Source organism: Rattus rattus, chromosome 4, assembly GCF_011064425.1.
Source record: "Rattus rattus isolate New Zealand chromosome 4, Rrattus_CSIRO_v1, whole genome shotgun sequence".
NCBI classification, from domain to species: domain Eukaryota; kingdom Metazoa; phylum Chordata; class Mammalia; order Rodentia; family Muridae; genus Rattus; species Rattus rattus.
Genome location: NC_046157.1, coordinates 18,100,384 through 18,123,746, shown reverse-complemented (window position 1 = coordinate 18,123,746; position 23,363 = coordinate 18,100,384). Strand labels below are relative to the sequence as shown.

Below are 23,363 nucleotides of genomic sequence, written 5' to 3'. Positions count from 1 at the left end.
ATAAATAAATCTTTTTAAAAAAAGAAAGAGTTGTGGAATTAGAGAGATGGCTCAGTTATTAAGAGAACTGGCCGCTCTTGCAGAAGACCCAGGCATGGTTCCTTGTACCTACACGGAAGTGCCGTGTCTATTATTCTAGTTCCAGGGATACAGCGCCCCCTTCTGGCCTATTGACAACACTGCATGTATGTGGTGCATAGGTACACACTCAGGTATGCACACATACACATAAAATTAAAATAAATATTTTTAAAACTTAAAGAGAGGGACGTGGTTCAAACAGCTCTAAAGGGAAGGACATTAGACAGATTCTCTGACTGGATTCAGAGCTGACTGGGCTGTCTGCAAGTGTCAGTGCCTGGATAGACCAAGGCGAGGGTACGTTCTGCTACTTCTTCACAAGAGTCTCACAGGACTCTGAGAGTGCATCTAAAGAAAATGAAAACCGTCTCTAAAAAAACACCCAAGGCTGACGCCGAACCGGATACCTCTTCCCCGGGGAAGCCTCCAAGTGGCCGGAGCAGTGTAACTATTTTAAGGAATACTCTCTGTTAGCAAGCCATCAAGAGGAGTAAGCTAGCAGCGAACGACTTCCCTGATCAGGAAGTATCGGGCTGAACTCTGCTGTGCCATGTTTAACGAGTCACTTAAACCTTGGCCCTCAGATACCTAGGGTGACATGGCTGTCCAGTGGGGAGTGCCACTGGGAGGCCAAGGACAAGGCAGCTGTGCAAATGCTTTCCCCCTCCCTTGTATGGCTAATGGCTGGCAGGACCTGCCGCACGTTTCTTTCTTTAAAAGCGTTTTTCCATTCCGTTTTCATTTGTTTTGTGTACATTTGTGTGGTGGTAGGGAATGGTCACCAGAGCACGAGCTTGGTGACCAAAGGACAACTTGTAGGAGTCGGTTCTCTCCTTCTACCCTGAGAATGAACCTCTGGCTTGTCAGGGAGCACCTGGCCATGTCGCTCACACCCGAGTGGCCGCATCCTTCACACATGTCCACAGGCTTGCCTAGTGGCCTTCTCCTGTCCCTAGGATTCTCAGCAAGTTTTGACTGTGACTCCATCCTGCCCCTGCAGGCTTGAGTATGCTGATGTTATTTATTTGCTAACCTGAACCACACACATCTTCCTACCTGGTCCTGTGAACAAAACTCCTCAACTCCCTTTCGGTCTGCTCCGACTTCTGGGATTTCCCTAAGATGATGTCACACCAGGGCTCATCCCATGGGAGGAGAAAGTCCCTCTCCTAAGGAACAGACTTCTTGAATGAAGCCCTATGCAGGCAGCACCGAGAATGTCACTCCTGTCAGCCCTGTTGTCATGACCTTGGACTCACTTGGTGGACGCAGCTAAAACGGAAAATCTGGAGAGGCACCCCGAAACTCCGCCCAGTTAACCACTTTATGCCATAGTTGTGTTCATTTCTCACTTTTATGCACGGCATGTCTGATTCCACTGGGGTAGCCTTTTTTTTTTTTTTTATAGCCCCACCCCTCCCTGGGGTAGTCTAACCTCAACTCTCCATGTCACCCTTCAGATTCATTAACATAGCTGGCATTTCCCCACTGTCAGCTCCCCACATCTGCTTGTCCTATCCTGCTCCAGTGGTCAACACAGCAGAAGCCAATCTTAGCCTGGGCGTGCAGATGCCCAAAGATGTATCTGAGTGTGTGGTTGTTCCCATACATAGGATAAGGGATCCATAGCAAATGGAAGGGATCTCCAAATTAGGCTAGGGGCTTTCGAAGAGCTGGAAGTGGTTTTATATCTGCTGTTTCTGAGGCAACAAAACAAAAATTCTTTCCGTCTGACTGTACTTCCTAGTGACCCTCCTGACCCCAAGCAGGTACGGGTCAGAGGAGCAAGTGGCCTGCCTGAGGCTTAGCACAAAAGCCGCTTCTCATTTAGCCTCTGGGCTCTGGGGATTGCAGAAGCGCCTACTCTATGACAGACAAGCATAGTTTGTGACTGTTACAGTTAGGGTTTCTATTGACGTGATACAACCCCACGACCATGACAAAAGCTTCCTTGGGAAGAAGAGTGTGTTTCATTTTACACTTCCAGGTTAAGTAAGGTTCATCACTGAGGGAAGTCAGGGCCTAGAGACAGGAACTGAAGCAGAAGCTTGCCAACCCACAGTGAGCTGAACTTTCCTACCTTGACCATCAATAATTAGGTAGGTAGGTAGGTAGGTAGGTAGGTAGGTAGGTAGGTAGGTAGGTAGGTAGGTAGTATAGATAGATAGATAGATAGATAGATAGATAGATAGCACCACAGGCCAATCTGGTAGGAGCATTCTCTCAATTGAGGCTCCTCTCCCCAAATGACTTCACCTGTGCCAATTTGACAAAATGGTCGCCAGCAGAGTGACCAAGGTGCTCTGTGTGATGAAATCCTGCTGAGTTCCCCAGTTGTGCCCATTAGAGCAAGCACAGTCCACTCATCCCCAGCCTTTTTGACCCTGTCTTGTTTCTCCGTGTCTGTCATGTCTTACTGCTTGCACTGCCCCCAGGCAAGTGTCTAGAACCATGCAGACCAGGACAAGGCAGCTAGAGGTGCTGCTTTGTGTGAGAAAGTAGGATTGGCTTCAAATTAACCAATCATTCTTCCTTACCACATCTACTTCCTGGCCTTGTTTCTGTCACACACCAGGAGAAGGGTGTTGTCTTCCGGTGCTCAACTAGATGGCTTTGCATGTTGGGAGAGAATTTAGAGGTGACTTTCTGCTGGGCACAGTGCTACGTAGCTTTAATCTCAGCACTCAAGAGGCAGAGACAGATGGATCTCTGAGCTCAAGGCCTGCCTGGTGCACCTCTGAGTTCTAGGACAGCCAGAGCTATAAAAACAGACCTGTCTGAAACAGGACAGATGGGTAACTTCTATCAGGATGCTTTGCAGCGCTCAGAGACTCCGCCTTTTTTTTTCCCAGGGCCTTGAGCTTGCTAGGCAAGCGCTCTACCAGTGAGTTAAATCCCCAACTCCTCTTTTTTTTCTTTTTTGAGCAGTTGAAAGTCTTGAGATTGGGCCTCTCTATGTAACCCTAACTGGCCTGGAACTTGCCATGTAGATGTGGCTAGTCTTAGACCTGTAGCAATCCTCCTGCCTCAGGCTCCCAAACATTAGTATTTTTTTTTTCTTTTTTCTTTTTTTCGGAGCTGGGGACCGAACCCAGGGCCTTGTGCTTGCTAGGCAAGCGCTCTACCACTGAGCTAAATCCCCAACCCCCAAACGTTAGTATTAAAGATGTGACCTGCCATGCCTGGCCTTGGTTAACTCCTTGATCTGTGAGAAATGTCCACATCATCTTTTGTTGGCTATGTGGAGACTCTGAGAGCCCCCTGAGTCCGACTGCTCCCCAAAGCCCAAAGTCAGCTCATCTGTCTCTGATTTATTGGAGAAGGGACTCAGACCTCAGCCTGTCCTCCCTAACCTCATGGGTCTTGTGGTTTCCATGGCTTCTCCAAAGATAGCTGTCATTATTCCCTTCCCTCCTTGATGGGCATCGCCGTGCATCTATCCAGTCAGTCAATGAAACCACACCCTCGACTCCGAGCTGGGCAGTGACTGCCAAACCATCAGCGCGTGGCAGTGACTGGGTACACATTCTAGTCCTTCAGAGGGCTAGGCCGTCCCTTTCCTTCCAGGCAGACACCAGTTTTCATGATGGGGGACAGCACAGAAGCCAAACAGAGGGGGCTCAAGGCCCTCAGTCAACAATCTTCTACTCAAAATGTGGGCCATTTTGAAACTGACAACCCACAAAGATTGGCGAGCTGTCCCTGCAGAGTCCAGCCTTCAGTATCACATGGAGCAAGTCTGTGGTGATGGTGTTTAAGGTACTAACTCGCCAGTGGTTCTGCTGTAACCGGTAACTGGTACAGTGGCTACGGTCTCCCATGGAGGCCTCCCCACAAGGTCAGGCAGACAGACAGCACCCCCTCTTTTACACATTCAGAGTGGACGGGCACACAGGATGGCCACAGATCTCACCAAGAAAGTGTCTTTGCAAATGCGCCCAGCTCTTAACCCCATCGTCTTCCATCTGCTTGGGGAACTCAAGACACATAGAACTGACTTTTAAGAATCATTTTTTTTCTGTTTATGTGTGTCTGGAGGCCAGAAGGGGACATCAGATTCCTTGGCGCTGGAGTTAGAGGTAATCGTGAGCCACTTGATGTGGATGCTGGGTACTGGGCTCTGGTCCTTTGCAAGAACAGCGTGTGCTCCTATCCCCCCACCCCCGCCCCGCCCCGATTTCTTTAGAACCCAAGAGATGATGATTCTTCTTCTTTTTTTTTTTTGGATTCTTCTTCTTTTTTTTTTTAACCTCTTTCCTTTCTGGATGGTGCTGAGGTGCCTTTGTGCTAAGTGCTTTAGTTACACTTTGATTGATGTGGTAAGATACCATGATGGGCTGGAGAGGTGGCTCAGTGGTTAAGAGCACTGGCTGCTCTTCCATTGGACCCAGGTCTGATTCCCAGCACCCACATGGCAGCTCCAGTCTCAGGGGATCTGATTCCCTCCTCTGGCCTCCACACACACACTCGGTATACACATGGCACAGACTTACACACAGGCAAAATACCCACACACATTTAATTAATTAACCGTAATTAATTAATTACGGTGTCAGAGGGTTAAAGTTCCTGATGGTGGAGCGAAGGTTTGGGGGCTGAAACTGCTGAGAGCTCACATCTCAAACCTCAGTTAGGGCTCAGGTAGGAGACAGAAACTAGGAATGATAAAATCTTTTGAAACTTCAAAGCCTACCCACAGTGACACACCTCATTCAACAAGGACACACCTCCCAATCCTTCCCAAACAGTTCCACCAACTGGAACCAAGCATTCAAGCATATGAGCCTTTCAAAACGCCATATTCCACTACTGAACTACAACCTGAGCCTAAGACTTCATTTTTAACAAAGATTTATTTATTATATATATAATGTTCTGCTTGCAGGCCAGAAGAGGGCACCAGATCTCATTACAGATGGTTGTAAGCCATCATGTGGTTGCTGGGAATTGAACTTAGGGCCTCTGGAAGAGCAGCTAGTGTTCTTAGTCTCTGAGGCTTCTCTCCAGCCTCTAAAATTCCATTTTATACAACACTTACTTATCATGTGTGTGATATGGTCTCACTGTGTAGCACTGGCTGACCCCAAAATTGTCTTATGTAGACCAGGCTACCCTTGAACTCACAGACATCCACTTGTCGCTGCCTCCCCAAATGCAGGAATTAAAGGCATGTGCTACCCTGCCCAGCTAAATAATTTTTTTTCCCCTCAAACACAGTTCCACTCTCTAGCTTCTTCTCAGTTGGCCCATGATGAAGAGCTTCCAGATGGTGCCCGTCACCCACCTTGTGATTTTGAGACATTCCAACCTGAGGTCCAGCCCCCAGGGCTCACCTGTATCCCTCACCTTGAAGCCAGATGTTCTAAGCTGCCCCAGGGATCATGAAATAAAGCAAAGGAGACGGCCTAGGGTTTTTTTTTTTTTTTTTTGGTCTTTTTTTCGGAGCTGGGGACCGAACCCAGGGCCTTGCGCTTCCTAGGCAAGCGCTCTACCACTGAGCTAAATCCCCAACCCCCAAGGCCTAGGGTTTTTTTTAGCAGGTAGGTGTCAAGTCTTTCCAGGTCAGGAGCTGTAATGTGACCCAGAAGCAACCCCACCTACATGCATAGGGGCTCCAGGATGGCCCTGGGATGTCTCTGTCTCTGTGTCTCTGTCTCTCTCTCTGTCTCTGTCTCTCTCTATCTCTCTCTTTCTCAGCTCAGCATTGCCTGGGAAAAGAACTCAATCATCAAGTCCCTTCCCTCTCCCCGCTCCCTCCTCAGTAATTGTTCTGCGAGTACTTGCAGACATTTGTATTAATTAGTTAATTTCATTTTATACCCAGTTAGGGCCCCAAATGGGGAATTTACAAATTAATGTCAAGTCACGATGCATATCAATGGACTCCACAGCCCCCCAGCCTTCTGGTTCGGGTTTGAGTTTCTAAACAGCCAAGGTGGGATATTTCCTTCGAATCCTCAAAAAAAAAAAAAAAAAAAAAAAAAAAAAAGGCAATGCTTGTGACCCACTGAGTGTCTAATTGCATGGCTCGTGAGGGAAGCACCCATGAAAACTGAAAACGCAGCCTCCGGTGAGCCTCTGCTCTTCTCTCCTCTAGCCTTCACCACCAGCAGACTCAGCCCCAGCCCAGCTCCAGGCACAGACCTCATAGGCCTGCCCTTCCCCAGCCCTTCCTCCCATTCTAACTGGGGCTGGTTATCCTAAGAGGAAGATCTCGGCAAAGTCACCTTCCCTCTCTGGCCTCAAGCTTTCTCACAGCTCCTGGGAGAAATGGGTTGCTTTTTCAAGGAAATGAGAGGCCCTGCTAGGAACACAGAAAGGCATGGCTCTTAGGATGTTGTTGCCTGGGTTAGTCTGGTACTGCGTAGTTCAGGACGGTCTCAAAGTCACAAAGTCTCTCTTGTTCAGCGTCACAAGGGCTCTTATCACAGGCATGGGCCACCATGCCACGACCGTCAGGTTCTGGACTAGGATGTCAGGAGAGCAGGGGTGGCCATGGCTCAGGGGAGCTGATCCCAGCTGAGCGGGGACCACTAGGCTACATTTTACCTGCGCTGGCAGCTGCTGGGAGCAGCCTCTGGCTTCATGGTGATGCCCAGGGCCTGGAAGCTTCTCTCTCCTCTGGCCGTGGCGTGGACAGGCACCTGGAGTGACTAATCCATGCTGTGAGTTCAAAGATCTCTGTCCCTGAGGCACCGAGTGTGGGGCCAGGCTGGTGTGAGGCTGACTGTGTGAAGAGAGATGTCTGTGTGCCAGTCCCAAGCTGAAGAAAGAACTGAAGCCAGACACTTCCTGAAGAGACGGGTTCTGCCCTCAAGGCACAAGTCTGGCTCTGTGCCAACTGCTTCATCAGCAGAGTCAAGTGAAAAGTAACCTTTAAGTGATACATGTATTGTGTCCATGCACACACACACACACACACACACACACACACACACACACACACACACACACACACGTGTATGTGCCTGTGCGTGTGCATGTGTTGCATTATGTGGTAGGAAACCCAATATTTCATATTATATGTGCTAGGTAGGTGCTCTACCACTGAGCCACACATCCCAACCCAATCCTTCTCCAAATGGGTCTTGCCATGGTAATATATGTGTATGCCACCACTGCTGGCCCTTTTTCAAAACTGTATTTCAAAGGGAGAAATATACACCCCACTCGGGAGAACCAAGAAATGAGAGGTTTTCATACAATTAGATCAGAAAGATGCTATGGTGTTGGTTTTTTTTTTTTTTTTTTTTTGGTTTGGGTTGGGATTTTTTTTTGGGGGGGGGAGGAATTGTTATTTTATTGGGTTCTTATACCTACCACTTCCAACCCGTATTCTACCTTAATGCCTTCCATCCTCCCACCCCCAACGCTAGGTAGAGAGAAAGAAGGTTAGGAGGGAAAGGGGGTATAGATCTCTTTAGACTTCTTCTGGCTGATAAGGGGCATCGGCTTCCTTGTCAAGTCCAATCTCCATCTTCAGGATCTCTAACCAGCAATGCAGCAATGCAGCAATGCAGCAATGCAAATGAGAAATGCAGAGAGACAGGAGAGACCAGCAGCAGGGAGCTGGAGAGATGGCTCAGCGGTTAGGAGCACTGACTGCTCTTCCAGAGGTCCTAAGTTCAATTCCTAGCAACCACATGGTGGCTCGCAACCATCTGTAATGGGATCCAATGCCCTCTTCTGGTGTGTCTGAAGACAGCTACAGTGTACTCATATACATGAAATACATATATATATATTTTTTAAAAGAAACCAGCAGCCGCTGCCACAACCCTGCTCAGGGCTCTCACATTTATACCCTCTCATGAGTTCCCAGAATTCCAAACATAAACTGTCTGCAGCTGGCAAAGATCACGCCCCTCCTAGAGCACGAGACAATCACAGCCAGCGGCTATGGACAAAAATGAACCAACCCCATAACCACACCGAGGATTAAAACAAAAACATTCACATAACATAAACTGGGTTTTGAAAGAAACCAAAATTCTCAATACATCCTTCATCACAAAAAATGGTGGCTGGGAACGTGATGAGTCTGGACTCTCCCAGGCCTGGAAGCCCTCCTTAGAAGACAGGCAAGTACACAGTTCCTTCATAAAAGGCTTCCCTGCTCACCATGGTCCCACTGCCTACACCCTGGGTCCACATTTTGAATCACTGTCCTCAGGGACGGTCCCCTCATAGCCAGGATCACTAGGGCTGAGTCAGCGCAGGACACAGAGGTATCCCAATCGGGGCATCATCCAAGCCTGGTGAGTGCCCAGAAATCTGCTCTGAGTAATTAAATGTAGGTAGAAAGGTCCAAGTTTAAAGGTCTATTTACTTATCATCCTTTTACCCTGAGGACAGGGCCTGCTTGGTTAATGTTTACTTTGTTGAATAATCTAGTTTTAGTCACATCGATAAAAGTTCATTCTACTTTTATAAAACAAACAAAAGTCTGGCAAAGTGGAGATGGTTGCCATCGATGACCCCTTCATTGGCCTCAACTGCATGGTCTACATGTTCCAGTATGACGCTACCCATGGCGAATTCAATGGCACAGTCAAGGCTGAGAATGGGAAGCTCGTTATCAATGGGAAGCCCATCACCATCTTCCAGGAGCGAGATCCCACTAACATCAAACAGGGTGACGCCGGTGCTGAGTATGTCATGGAGTCTACTGGCGTCTTCACCACCATGGAGAAGGCTGGGGCCCACTTGAAGGGTAGGGCCAAAAGGGTCATCATCTCTACTCCTTCAGCCGATGCCCCCATGTTTGTGATGGTTGTGAACCATGAGAAATATGACAACTCCCTCAAGATTGTCAGCAAATGCATCCTGCACCACCAACTGCTTAGCCCCATCTGGCCAAGGTCATCCATGACTGGCCGTGGGGCAGCCCAGAACATCATCCCTGCATCCACTGGTGCTGCCAAGGCTGTGGGCAAGGTCATCCCAGAGCTGAATGGGAAGCTCACTGGCATGGCCTTCTGTGTTCCTACCCCCAGTGTATCTGTTGTAGGTCTAACATGCCTCCTGGAGAAACCTGCCAAGTATGATGACATCAAGAAGGTGGTGAAGCAGGTGTTCGAGGGCCCACTAAAGGGCATCCTGGGCTACACCGAGGACCAGGTTGTCTCCTGTGACTTCAACAGCAACTCCCACTCTTCCACCTTTGATGCTGGGGCTGGCACTACTCTCAATGACAACTTCGTAAAGCTCATTTCCTGGTATGACAATGAATACGACTACAGCAACAGGGTGGTGGACCTCATGGCGTACATGGCCTCCAGGGAGTAAGAAACCCTGGACCACCCACCCGAGCCCAGCAAGGACACTGAGAGCAAGAGAGAGGCTCTCAGTTGCCAAGGAGTCCTTGTTCCAACTTGGCCCCCAGCACTGAGCATCTCCCTCACAATTTCCATCCAGACCTCCATAATAACAGGAGGGGCCTAGGGAGCCCTCCCTACTCTCTTGAATACCATCAATAAAGTTCAAGGCACGCCCTCCCCCCAAAACAATACTAAACAAAAAGTTTCAGCCAGAGGTTTCTCCTTGGTCCGTTGGCTCTACTGCCATCTAGTGGCATATTCCTAGAGTGCAGAGCGGCCATCTGGGACAGCCATCTTGCCTGGGCTAGAGTCCAGGAAGGGCCTATAACTGAGTAAAGTAGCCAGCCTGACAGATTCAGTCCACTCTGAATTCCTATATCCAGATACTAAAATAGAATGTGCTCTATATGGGGGAGGGAGGCTATTAACAACCAAATGAACCAATGACCATCAAATACCTAGTGTCTTGTAGTTATTCAATGTCTTGGTGGAGAACTTGAGCTCACGGAGTGGTTTCCAGCTTTTTTTTTTTTTTTTTTTTTTATTGTCTGTTTGTTTAATGTTTAATTATTTATTTTATGTGCATGTATGTCAGTGTCAGGGTGTCAGATCCTCTGGAACTGGAGTTAAAGACAGTTGTGAGCTGTCATGTGGTTGCTGGGAACTGAACCCAGGTCCTCTGGAAGAGCAGTCAGTGCTCTTAACCGCTGAGCCGTCTCTTCAGCCCCTTCCAGCTGTTTTGAATGAATTTCTGTCACTGACCCCAGTGAGGATGTTACAGACAGCATAGGTCTACGCTAGTCAGGCACCAGAGGAGGGGTGGGGCAAATCTAGCAGGTGATTTTTAATAAATACAGAGAAAGTCAGCCAAGGGCCCAAGTACTGGGAGAGAACTGACTGGATGATGGGGGGAGCACTAAGTCAAAAACACTGGAAGATTCTAAGAACAAACAACTCAACAGAAGACAACTGAAAATTCAAGTCATATAAATCTATAAATGAATTGACTTTGAGGCTAGCCTGGGTTACACAAGATGCTGACAAAACTAAGGGGTGTGGGCTGGAGAGATGGCTCAGCGGTTAAGAGCACTGACTGCTCTTCCAGAGGTCCTGAGTTCAATTCCCAGCAACCACATGGTGGCTCACAACCCTTGGTAATGGGATCCGATGCCCTCTTCTGGTGTGTCTGAAGACAGCTAAAGTGTACTCATATACATGAAAAAACAAAAAATAAGGGGTTCAGAGGTAGTCGTCCCTAACTCGCTTGCCACACAGACACAGGGGCCTGAGCTTGGTCTGAAGCATCCATCTAAAAAGCATCCCTGTGTGCCTTGCAATCCCATCATCACTAAGGAGGAAGCATCACTGGCCCAGCAGTGTAGCCAAGCCAGTGAGCTCCAGATTCATGGAGGGAACATGGCTGTGGTCGCCAAGTGGACACACTTGGGAGGAGGATACGCCAGTCAAGAACTGCCTCCAGCAGACTGGCCCATGGATGTGTTTTGGTAGCATTTTCTTGATTACTGATTGGTGCAGGAAGGCCCGGCCCATTGTGAGTGGCACCTGCTCTAGGGAGGCAGCCTGGGCTGTGTAAGAAACTTCAGCACTTCAGGTGTGAGAAAGCCAGTGTTCCTCCGTGGCCTCTACTTCAGGTTCTCACTTGACTTCCCTCAAGAGGCCAAAACCTGTAACCCAAATAAACGCTCCATCCCCAAGGTGCTTTTGGCCACTGCTTTTATCCGAGCAACAGAACGCAAAGGGCATGGACCTATAAGGTAGGTTAAAATGTAGAAAGGAAGTGAGGAGAAATTGGGCAGTCAGGTATTGTTGTAGGAGAGGAGCATTATTTGTTGAGACAGAGTCCCACAGTGTAGCCCAGGCTGGACTCAAATTGTTGATCCTTCTATTCCTACCCCCTAACTACTAGTGTGACAGATGTGCACTACATCTGGTGATATAGAAAATTCTGACACATCTAGACTATACTTGATAGATGAAGTAGAACAAATCACAATAAGGAAAATACTGGAACTCCAGTTCAGAAACTTCCATAATGGCCCACAGGGTGCACTGATTCCTGTAGCTCCCTGAAACACATACTGGACATTTTATACACTCATCTCTTTCCACACGTGCAAAGCAGCCATTTCAAGCACTTCATCCTGCATCCTCTCCAGGGGAACTTCAGTGGATTTAGGGGATGGTGCCTTTGAGCAGAAATGCAGGGAAACTCTCCCAGAGGAGGTTATGGGGAGACCTATGTCCAGGGACATAGCTGATGCCGTGGTGCCTCCAAGTTTGTGTGCTTGGATGTTAACCCCCAGTGCCGCAGTGTTAAAGGGTGGCTGGGCCGGTGTGGTGATGCGTGCTTTTAATCTCAGCACTCAGGAGGTAGAATCAGGTGGATCTTTTGAGTTTTGAGGCCAGCCTGGGCTACACTGACAGATCCTATTTCAAAACAAACAAAACAAGCAGTTGAACCATGACTTAGTTAATGTTGATTATGAAAAGGCTTTCAGTCATTGATCTCTTATGTTGTCGACCCACCCACTCATCCACTCATCCATCCATCCACCCCACTCACCTGCACCCACCCATCCATCCATTTTTGAGAGAGGGCTGCATGTAGCCTAAGATGAATTCATACTCTACATAGCGAAGGGTCCCCTCCACTTCTGACCCCCTCTTCCTCTGTAGTCTGTCTTTACCGTGTGCTGATACATCAAGACTGTAGACGCAGCCTCTGCGCCTTAGGCTTCCCAGTCTCTAGAAAGGTTTGGCTTCTCTGATCCATGTCTTGTTCAGTGGCCCCAGCCAGCCTGTTACTTTGTAGACCTGGATGCCTTCAAACTCACAACAATCCTCCTGTCTCCGTCTCCTGAGTGCACCTCGAGATTACACCTATGCCTTTATCCTATCTGGAATATTGTTAACAGTCACATAATCAGGCTCTGAGGTCTGCACACTGCCTCGTGGGTGTGCCCTTTGCTTCCTCGGCCAGCCTGCTTTCAGGCCGTGTCCCTGGCTATCCAGGTGCTCCACCAAGAGCTTCAGTTTCTACCTCTACCAGAGGATAGGGGACTTTAGTTATCCCTTGGCTGGTGTACATCGCAAACTGAACATGAGCTGGGAGCATAAAGGAGCAGCTCAGGACTCCCCTGTCAGGCAGATATGGGAGCTTCCCAAGCTGCCTCTGGTTTCCGAATGGGGAGCCCGCTATTCTCGGCCTGCCTGCCCTGCCCTGTGGGGCCTAGCTCATGTAGACCTGGTGCTCTAAAGCCACCTGGCAAGAGGTCACCGGCCTCCGGCTCACATGCCAGGGTGTCGTACACCGGCTCGTGTTTGGGAAGGAACTGGAGAGGAATCTGCGACTATAACTTACCTGTGTAATGAAGCAGCAGCGTTCACCTCAGACTGCTTAGTCACCGGTTTCCTCGAGGCCTTCCCACACCCACACCTGCCTCACAGCCCTCGACAGCCTGAGCTCACCCTCCCAGGGTACTGGAAAGGCAGTGAGTGGAAGTGGCGGCCACACTTGGGAAGGCCACACAAGCCAACTGGCCCTCTAGTCGTAACTACTTAAGGCTTTTTTTAATGTGTGTGTGTGTGTGTGTCCTGACCATGTTCTCTATGTTGGTCAGTAATTCACACACTCAAGTGATCCTCCCGTTCAGTGTCTCCTGGAGAGCTAAATTATAGATCCAAGTAGGTGCTGTACCTAACTAGTTTCTTCCTCTATTTATGGACTGAAGCAGGGTCTAACTCTGCAGCTCAGACTGGCCTTGAGCTTTAGGTGATCCCCCCACTTCCTCCTCCCCAGTGCTGGGACTGTAGGTGTGAGTCATCATATCTGGCCTTAGACTTTAAACAAGAGGAAACCGTATCTAGGCTATAAAGAGCCCGGAATCCTGTCTGAAAGAACTGCTTCAATTTCAGGGGCTCTGTAAGTTCTGAATCAAAGCTACTGATACGACAGGAGTCTCCACATCTGCCAACGTGGGAGATCTTGACGCTCTGTAACTGACAGATGAAACACAACAAAACAAATTACAGAAAAGAAAGCACATTAACTCCGCAGTTTAGAAACTTAATGGCCTACGCGGACCCTACAGCTATTCTAAACACAGAGGACGTTTTATACACTGAACTCTTCCCTTGCTTGACCCTTCGCTGCTCTTTGGATGTGCTGCACTTGGTCTGGGCTCTGCATCACTGGGCCTCTCACTACGCACCAGGCACCCGAGGCTCTGACCTGCATGGTCTGCCACACCCTGAACAATGCACCTACCGGCCTGTTAGCATCTAGGACGGCCAGCTGGAGCTGTTGTGTTTTTAAATAAATCACTTGAACTAGCTCACGTATAGTTTAGTGCTACTAATTACATTCATAATGCCATACGAAATGATGGCAACATTTAGTTCTTTTCACTTTATTAACCTGAAATTCTACCTTCAATCTTGGCGACCACCCTCCAGTTCCTGCTCCTATGGTTGGGATCTCAGTGCCACATAGCTGCGATCCCAGTATTTGTCAGTCTGTGGCTTATTCCACACTGTGCACAGCAGTAAAGGCTAGTCCACATCACAGCACCTGTCAAGATTCCTTCCTTTTTAATGCTGAATGACACTCCATTCAGTGTATCAAAAAATTATACCTAATTTTTTTACAATCTATGTCCATCAATATTTATGCCAGGTGGTGGCGGCACACGCCTTTGACCCAGCACTCCAGCACTGCAGAGGCAGATGGATTGCTCTGAGTTCAACAACAGCCAGGGTACACAGAGAAAGCCAGCCTCAAAAAATAAAATAAGACAAAAGCCAAAACTAACACCCAGCAGCTTCCATGTTCTAGGCATCATGAGTACCGCTACTGTGAGCACACGCATATTTATCTTCAGAAACCCTGTTTTCTCACAAAAAATCAAGTATTTACATGAATGGATCATCTTAAAATAATACGAATCTTCTGGAAATAAAGACAACACTTCCTTTATTATATAAGTTTGGCAAACAGCACAAAAATCCAGCAACATTTTAAACATGTAAAAAAGTCAAATGTCAAACGGTACTGAGTATAGTTTGAAACATTAGAAAGAATGAGTGCACAGTTAGGATTCTGAAGCTAGCAGAGCAAGGCTTGGTTTCTGGACATGTACATGAAACACACATTAAAACACAACAACATAATTTATCTTTACAAAACCCACAGCCAGGCAACAGGAAAGCACATCAGTGGGGAAGGTACTGGCCCACGTGTGTTCACTGAATCTCACACGGAAGCTACATCTACCCTGAAATACCATGTGCACAGGGCCAGGCAGGGAACAGAGGCTGCTACTGAAGTTAACAATTACTTGAGAATAATAATGCTCAATTAAATCTTTCTGTATAGCAATTTCTAGATTATAATAATGAATTTATTCCGCTGCAAATCTGAGAAGCTGAGACTTATTTGTCGGCAGTATAAAATTTCTGACCAGTATCAAAATCTTGGTGGAACACAGACTGAAGGCATTTTCTAGTGTCCACAGTTGGTACAGGATCTAGAACAGGGAGGAAAACCTTAGACTTCACGATAAGGTTCTGCTGAGCTCTGCAAACCACAGCTCAACTCTAAGGCAGAAGTGGGTCCTACAAAGGCCACACGGGACCTCGTCTTGGGGAGACCTCTCCAGGAGGAGATCCGGCAGTCGGCACTGAGAGGAGCACAGGAAATCACTCACATCCTGACATGCAGGCACTGCTTCAGACGCCGGACTGTCGGTGTATCTTACTAACCTTTTGGAATCAGCACCAGTCCCCAGAACGTCAAATGGCAGCATTTACTCTTCATTAAGCCGTACCCTTTGGTGCTCTAGGAACACACCATGCTTAACAACGCCGCTCTGCTCCGTAGGCTTTTATGTATCAGGCAGCAACTGAGTTTCTTTTACTTGTGCTTCATTTGGGGCGCTTTGACTGAAGAGAAGTCACTTCACAGAATTACATCTTGCTGAAGCATTCCTTAGCATTGGTCCAAACCTGAATTCCCTGAGAGCAAAAGAAACTTTATAATGCGATTCTACACAATCACTCAGACTCACAGCCAACATCAAGGTGACAGGGGCCTCTACACGTCCCTCTAACATCACCAAGACTGCAGTGTCTACTCTCACTCTTGTCCAATGCGGTTCTGAGTCTTAGGAGAAAGAAAATGGACACCAATGGGGTCAAACAAGTCAGATTATCCCTAGTTGCAGATGATACGACCCTGTGCTTGAAAGAGAGGAAGGCTTTACCTGAGCTACCCCGTGAGGCCCTATCTGGGGGAAGAAAACAAAGAGCAGGTGAGGTGGAGGACCCATGTGCACGTGCTCCCCCCGACCCCAGTACACAAATATGTGATATTACAAAAGAAAAACATGATGGGCCTCAGCACTGCTATCCATGCAAGAGGTCCACACGAGCACTCCAGTTTTCTCTGGGGGAGGAAAAATGTATTTTCTAAGTAACTGTAGCTACCAAAATATCCCAAAGGATGCACACCAAAGTGTAACAGAGAATTATTTTGAAAGGCATCTTGGTGGTAGTTGGAGGACTTTGTACTTAGTATGTTCTGAGTCACTGAAATTTTCATTATATCTGTGATCAATTTTTAACTTGTTTGTTTTGAGACAGGGCCTTACTATGTGGCCGTGGATGGGCAGGGACTCACAGACCTGCCTGCTCTGCCTCCAAAGCGCTAGGACTGAGTGTGCCTTAACCACCACGACTGGCCAGGGCTGGAGAGACGGCTTAGGGTTAAGAGTGTAAGCGCTGAGTCTGGCAGAGGACCTGAGTTGGGTTCCTAGTGCCCGCCCAATCAGGCTGCCACAACCACGACCTCCAGCTGTCGGGGGCACCCATGTGCACACCCCTGTACAAGACACACACAAACATATTATCAAAAGTAAGCATACGTCTATTTTAAGGAAAGAAAAAAGAAAAAAAGAAACCCAGAAGCCCTGGCCTACTTGATCTGGTAAATTAGTGTGTTAGTGTAACACACCACACAAAGGTTAATCCAAACACTCAGAAGAACCATTTACGTTTGTCTTGTTTTGGAGACGGGAAGGGGGGGGGGGCAGGACCTCATGCAGCTCAGGCTACTCTTGAACTCTGTGTGGGAACTTCTGATCCTCCTGCCTCAGACCGAGCTCATCAGTGCTGGGATTGTAAGGGCCGTCAGCATGTTACACTGTATGTGGTACTGGGGACTGACTGCCACCACCCTTAACCCGCTCTGTGAGCAGCCAGTGCTTGCTTTGTTTCATTCCTGCTGCAGCGCGGCCGTCTAACTACATCTGATGAAGAGCTGAGTTAGAGCTCATGATGATGCTGTATTAGCAATGACATTGTATGTAAGCACACATGCGAACTGTGGATGCTCACATTACCTCGGTAAACCAACACTAATCTTTTTTTTTTTTTTTTTTTTTTGGAGCTGGGGACCGAACCAGGGCCTTGCGCTTCCTAGGTAAGCGCTCTACCACTGAGCTAAATCCCAGCCCCAACCAACACTAATCTTAACCAGCTGTGCTAACGCCGGGGCGCGGAGGCAGGAGAGTCTGAGGTGACCCTGTGCTGCACAGTTCCAGGCTAGCCTGGGAAACACAGCGAATTCAATTCAAGCCTGGGCTATATGGTGAGTTCCAAGCAGTTAGTTTGAGCTACACGGCTTGACTTTATCTGGGCTGTAGCTCAGTGGGAACTCTTGCTCAGCATAGGCATGACCCCGGGAGAAAAGATGTGAGTGAACGGATCTAAATTAAGTAAAAATTTAAAAAAACCTGTCAAATTTCAAATATAAAAATCCTTTATACCTAAGCATATACACAAAAAAAATGATGGGATTCTATGGTATTGTTCTTAGGAAATAAAAGGAATGACATTCTTACTAAGCTCTGTAGTAATTAGTCTAGAATATGCATAAGAATCATCTGTGTGGTTTATGAGTTTTCCCTGTAAGAAGGCCAGACAGACTGTCTTAGTTAGCACACTCTCCTGAGCTAAATTATTTGACATGCTAGACATCAATGTTCAGACGTGGAACAAGTTTCTGTGACTCGGGAACACGAAGTGCACCCATGAAACCTTGGCACCACAAAGCACACACACAAGCAAGTGTGCAGATGCCACGGGGTGTGGGAACACTGGCAGAGCTAAGATAAGGATAAAGACAAGAAGGAGCGCTTTCTACTGTGGTCTAAATGCTACTGCAGAAAGGCTTCCTCCAGCTTCAAGGTTCTTCCTTCACTAGAGTGTGGCTGTACAGTCTGTAAGATTTACCTTACTGCCAAGTCATAACCGCGCTTCCCCAATAATGTCTATTATTTGTGACAGCAGCTGACACGTATGAGGCACGGTATTCTAAGGCCCTGTTCAAGAACAGCATGTATGTAACCAAGTCATGTAGTGGTGCATACTTTCAAACACAAATTAGGCACAAACTTGGAGACACAGTAACTTAAATTGTGAAATTAGGAAAAGTTAGTAAGAGAACTCACATAAGCGTATGAGCCCTTTCACAATGTGCAAGAGCTGGTGTGGGTTCTGTGGGTCGGGTCTGACGGCAGCACCAGGACCTATGACGCCATCACACGGACCCTTTGTTTTCAGAACTAGGTTCTCACATGTTTTAGGCCGAGGAAGACCTTACTCCCAATTCTCCTGACCCCATTCCTGCTTCATGTAGCACTCCACTGATTAAGCTACTTCCCCACACGTGCATCCCTGAATGAAGCTGCATCCTCCCAGGGCTGGCTACCTTTTTGCACATGCTGATCTGCATGACAGCATAGCTGATGAGGGCTTCCTTTAGATCCCGGTTCTTTTGTTCTTTGAAGCGTTCAATATCAGCCCATGCATTTTTCACAAATTCTCTGAAATACAAATACACAGTCATGTTTATTCTCATCTAAAGACTGTACATTCCATGCACAATCAACCTGTGTGCATAGCCAGTTTCTCCAACTGAAATCCTAATACTCCCCCAATATGGGGGTGGGGGGAGGAGCTAATGCACTTATGGATTAGGAAAGCTGTAAGACCTACAAGGTCCCTCCCAAGGTCACAAAAGCGGTGAACAAACTCTGGGTAAAGCGTCACTTCTGTGGAGCCACTGCAGGCTGGACAGGAGCTCCAGGGGTGTGGCCCTCATGAGTCATCCTTCACGGCTTGTCAGTAACCCCAACGAACTCGCTGGCTCACCACGCTAGGGTGACTGTGTCTGGTGTGTCATCTGTGACAGACATCTGTTCATATCTCCTCAGGATAAGTTGTGCCATAGTTTCTTAAAATTGTCTCTGTAGAAGAAAAAGCTATTGCTTGTGTAAGAGAGGTGCTTTCCCTTCATGTATATCAGAGGAAAAAGGTATCTGGATACTCCCCTGTAGTACGCCTAGTATTTCTGTGTACATTAATACTTTTGGCCATAACAGGTCTACCTTCAAACAGATATGGATGGTCCTTGAGCCACTCAGAGCCTTGTAGATGCCATAGGAAATGCCGGCCCTGGGCCACTGGAAAGTATGTACTAATTATGAATCCTGGTTAGCATGTGCATGACTGAAATGACAACCTGGGGCCTGAGAGCTCAGTGGTTAAGAACACTGGCTGCTCATATAGAAGACTGGGGTTTAGTTCCCAGCAATCACATGACAGCTTACAATGTCTACAACCCCAGTTCCAGTAGATCTGACACCCTCTTCTGTCCTCCATGGGCACTAGACACATACACTGTGCATTCACTCCCATGTAAACTAATAGGAAATATTAAATGACAATCTGGATCTTAAACTATGACTGCTGGGCTTGGAGGCAGATTCCCAAAGCCCAGCTACTAGGGAGGGTGAAGGGGAAGGGGGATTGGACCCTGGAAGTTCACACAAGTATGGGTAACACAGTGTGACTGAGCCCCCAACCCTAACCAAATGGACGCATGAGTGAATAATCCCTACAGGCACCTTTTAATTGTATCAATAAAAACCAGTTTGACTTTTTTAAGAGTACACAGTTCCAAAACTCAACAAAGCCACTTTAAAAAAAATCTTTTTTGTCTGTTTGTTTGTTTTTCAAGACAGGGCATCTCTGCCCTGGCTGTCTTGGGATACACTTTGTAAAGCAGGCTGGCCTCAAACTCGAGATCTTCCTGCCTCTGCCTGCTGAGTGCTAGGATCAAAGGTGCACACCACAATGATCAGCTGATTCTCATTTAGAAGAAGCAAAAAGAAAAGGAGCCAAATGATGAGAGCAGATGTGAGATCTGAATTGTAGAAATATTTATGAAGACTATATTCCAAGTCTTTATGCAAGGCAGGAAGGGGACACACCTCTCAGTTACTTACACTGAAGGTCCCATGAACCCACTGACCAGCCTCCACCCAGCACCAACAGGCAGAACACAGAACACACTACAGAACAAGGTCCACGCCCTGACAGTGTGGGAGGGAGGGGGGCACTCCCTGTGAAGTGGCCCTGGTGCTGTGTTCGGCAGGATGATCAGACTTTGTTAATGAGGTAAAAAGGGCACAGAGAATGTGCAAAAATACAAATCATGAAAAGTAAAGAACAAAAAATTACAATTCTGATTCCTACACCACCACCCCACCCCGCACATCACAACTGTTTCTAGGCTCCAACTTTGTGGTCAGCACAGTCAGCGTCCAGGATGGCACAGAGCAGGAGCCGTCAGAGGACACCTAGCCCGTCACGTCTAGCGCTGTTAAGCATCGCGGCATTTTACCTGCCTTCCAGGTTTTTAGACTTCAGCTGTTGTTCCCCTTCATTTATCTGCTCCTCTAGCACCTTGATCCGGGCTTCTCTTTGCTCTGGAGTTTCCTGACCAAAGAGTTTGGTAGTCATTCCCTTCAACGAGAATGTTCTCACAGTCTAAAAGGGACAGAAACAGATGAACAGACAAGGCCGGGTACATACAGTGGACATTACTCAACTAACGGGAAGAATTCCAGCATGTGCCACATGCCGGACGACTCGAAGGGCATCCTGACAGGACAGCCAGGGACCAGCACTGTCTCACTCTGCTAAACAGGGGTATCAGTCAGAGGCGGAAGTGGAATGTGGTTACCAGGACTGGGAAGAAGGCAGTTTTAGTTTGAAAATATGCAAGTGTTCTAAGGATCAGCTGTAAACAATGTAACTACCCCACTCTACTTGAAACTGGTTATTATGGTACTGTCTTTCTGGACACAGGGTCTCGCTATGCAGACTAGCAGCTTCAAACTCAATGGACTGCCTGTGTCTGCCTCCCGTGCTGGCTTCCTAACAAGTGCATTTAGACGGAGCAACTGTCTGTGAGCTGAGTGACAGAGAGGCTGTAGGCCCTGGCTGCTGCCCTGTTTCTAGATCCTTCTCACAACATATAGCCAGTGAATTCTGGCCAACTGGCTGAACTGTACAGAGAGATTTATACAAGATACAGAGTTTTCTTCACAAGTACACAAACACGCCATTAAGCATTAAAGAGTACAACATACTCCCTTCTTAGCAGAAATGTACTGATTCTAATTGGGTAAAGCTTTGCAAGGTAAACGAAGTATCAAAAAGTTTTCATTTTAAGATTTATTTATTTATTATATATGAGTACACTGTAGCTGTCTTCAGACACACCAGAAGAGGGCATCAGATCCCATTACAGATGTTGTGAACCATCATGTGGTTGCTGGGAATTGAACTCAGGACCTCTGGAAGAGCGGTCAGTGCTCTTAACCACTGAGCCATCTCTCCAGCCCCCTATTTTTAAGATTCATGTGTAAAGTGCATGGGTATCAGGTGCTCAAAGAAGCCAGAAGCTGGGACCAGACCCCTCATAGCAGGAGGTAAATGTGATTGTGAGTTTACTGTCTTAAGTGCTAGGAATCAAATTCGGTTCCGACAAGAGCAGCATGTACACAAGTACTCTTTTTTTTTTTTTTCCCTTTCTTTTTTTTGAGCTGAGGACCAACCCAGGGCCTTGTGCTTTCTAGGCAAGCACAGCAAGTACTCTTAACCGCAGCCCCTGAACTAAAATCCCTATAAACACCTTGCACAGTTTTGATGGCTGTTATCTTTTTATATCAAGAAAGTAACCAAAAGGGGCAGGAGAGATGGCTCAGTGGTTAAGAACATCCGTTGCTCGTTCAAAAGACTCAGGTTTGGTTCAACACTGGCTGACAACTGCCTGTAACTCCAGTTCTAAGGCATCCAATGCCCTTTCCTGGCTTCTGCAGGTTGGCGGGGTATGGCACATGCACACACTAGACATAGACACACGCACGTGCACACCGACACACACACTTCTATTAAGTCTTTTTAAATGGCAAGGGAAGCCAAGACACTGTCTAGGGGTGATTCTGTAATCTGTAATAAATAAAGCTTTCCAGAAAAAAAAGGCAACCAACCTCACGATTCTCATTACGACCGCACCCACCCCCACCGCACCACCCCAGCTCCAGAGACCTGAAGAGCACTCACCCCAGTGGCCAGCTCCTCGCACTGCTGCTTCTTGGAGGCCAGGTCCTGAGCAGCTGTCTCCAGGTCATACTGCATCAGCTCATGCTTCCTGCACACAGCCCTGGGGGGAGCAAGGACAGCACTAAGGTGACTTGGCTTCCTTATCGTAGCAGGAATGTCGTTAGGGGCCCAGGGAGAGGCAGTCATAATGTCTGTCTAGTTTCAGAGCCTTTCAACCATAACTTTCAAGTTTAAAATGTAGTAGCCCAAGCCTGAAAATGAAATCTAACAGAACCTAAGCATAAAAACTTTACATATCCACAAACAAAAGATAGCTTACATAATTATTTTTGTAAGTGTACAACTAATTGTTCAGTATGCAGCAACCTTTTTTCTGAAAGAGTCTCATTACGTGTAGCCAAACTATCTTTGAATTTCAAACCCTCTTGCTCTACCTCCTGACTGCCGTGTCATTTGCAATTCCCACTATGCCCAGCTCAAGAGCTCACTCTGGGGCCTCATGTGAGTATTCTTTTAAAGGGCAAGATCTCAAAGTTGTCTTCTTTTTTATTCTAGAAATATCTTGGCCTTGGTTCATCATAATAATGAACTATTCTTACTATAAAAACAATTCTAATACAGAAGTGCACAGAATAGGAACAGTACCAGAGTCCCCACAAGCCTACTCTACACACTGAAATGTGTCTAACCTTCCAGGACTCAGCTAGGCATTTATGACACGCTCACGCACACCTCCACTGTGCCGGCACCTTCACACTTAGTCATGAGCTGTGGATGTCAACGGTCATCATTCCATGATTTGTAAGACTTACACAGAATTTCACTGTATTCAGCAACTTTCCATGACGCTGTAACCTGAGAACCTATTGTGGTGAAACTTGCTTCTATGTAAGGCAGGCAGGCAGAAAGCCAAGAGCCTGCCAGCATTCTCATGCTGAAGGATGCGGCTCTTCTGTATTCCTAGTAATGTTTTTTCAAAGATGTATATTTGAAACTGAGTGTTCGAGCCTGTGTGCTGGGATGGTCATGTGAGCGCAGGTGTCTGCAGACACCAGCAGCACTGGATTCCCTGGCACTGGAGTTACGGAGTTACAGGAGTCAGCCATACTGAGAGCTGAATTCCGTCCCCTGGAAGCGCAGTAGAAGCTTACTCTACACCAACTCTTCAGAACCTTTGCCGTCTTCTCCCCCATGAGAACAGGGTCTTATTACTAAGTACTCCTGGCCGGCCTGGAACTCAGTCCACAGACCGGGCTAGCCTGCACCTCGCAGAGATCCATGTGCCCTGCCTTCTGACCACGGTGACTAGTGGGCACACAGCATGCCGGCCTCCAACACAGTGTTCATATGGCTTTTCAATGTGACAGAACTAATCAAAAGCGAACCCTTCCAGAAAGATAATTTTTCTAACTTGAATTAAAGAAAAAAATGAGCAGTGGTGGCAAACGCCTTTCCCAGCACTCGGGTTCT

General features: G+C 47.4%; 1 protein-coding gene across 1 annotated transcript in view; it reads right to left on the bottom strand.

Annotated features, from left to right (window-relative positions):
• Nucleotides 1–14,371: 14,371 nt before the first annotated feature.
• Nucleotides 14,372–23,363, bottom strand: part of Snx4 (sorting nexin 4) — a 55,058-nt gene continuing 46,066 nt past the window's right edge. The window contains exons 11-14 of the mRNA XM_032900137.1: nucleotides 21,894–21,993; nucleotides 20,167–20,312; nucleotides 18,190–18,304; nucleotides 14,372–15,434 (exon numbers count right to left, since the gene is read on the bottom strand). Of these exons, the coding sequence (XP_032756028.1) occupies nucleotides 15,387–15,434; nucleotides 18,190–18,304; nucleotides 20,167–20,312; nucleotides 21,894–21,993 (409 nt within the window). The 3' untranslated portion in view covers nucleotides 14,372–15,386. The remainder of the gene's footprint in view (nucleotides 15,435–18,189; nucleotides 18,305–20,166; nucleotides 20,313–21,893; nucleotides 21,994–23,363) is intronic.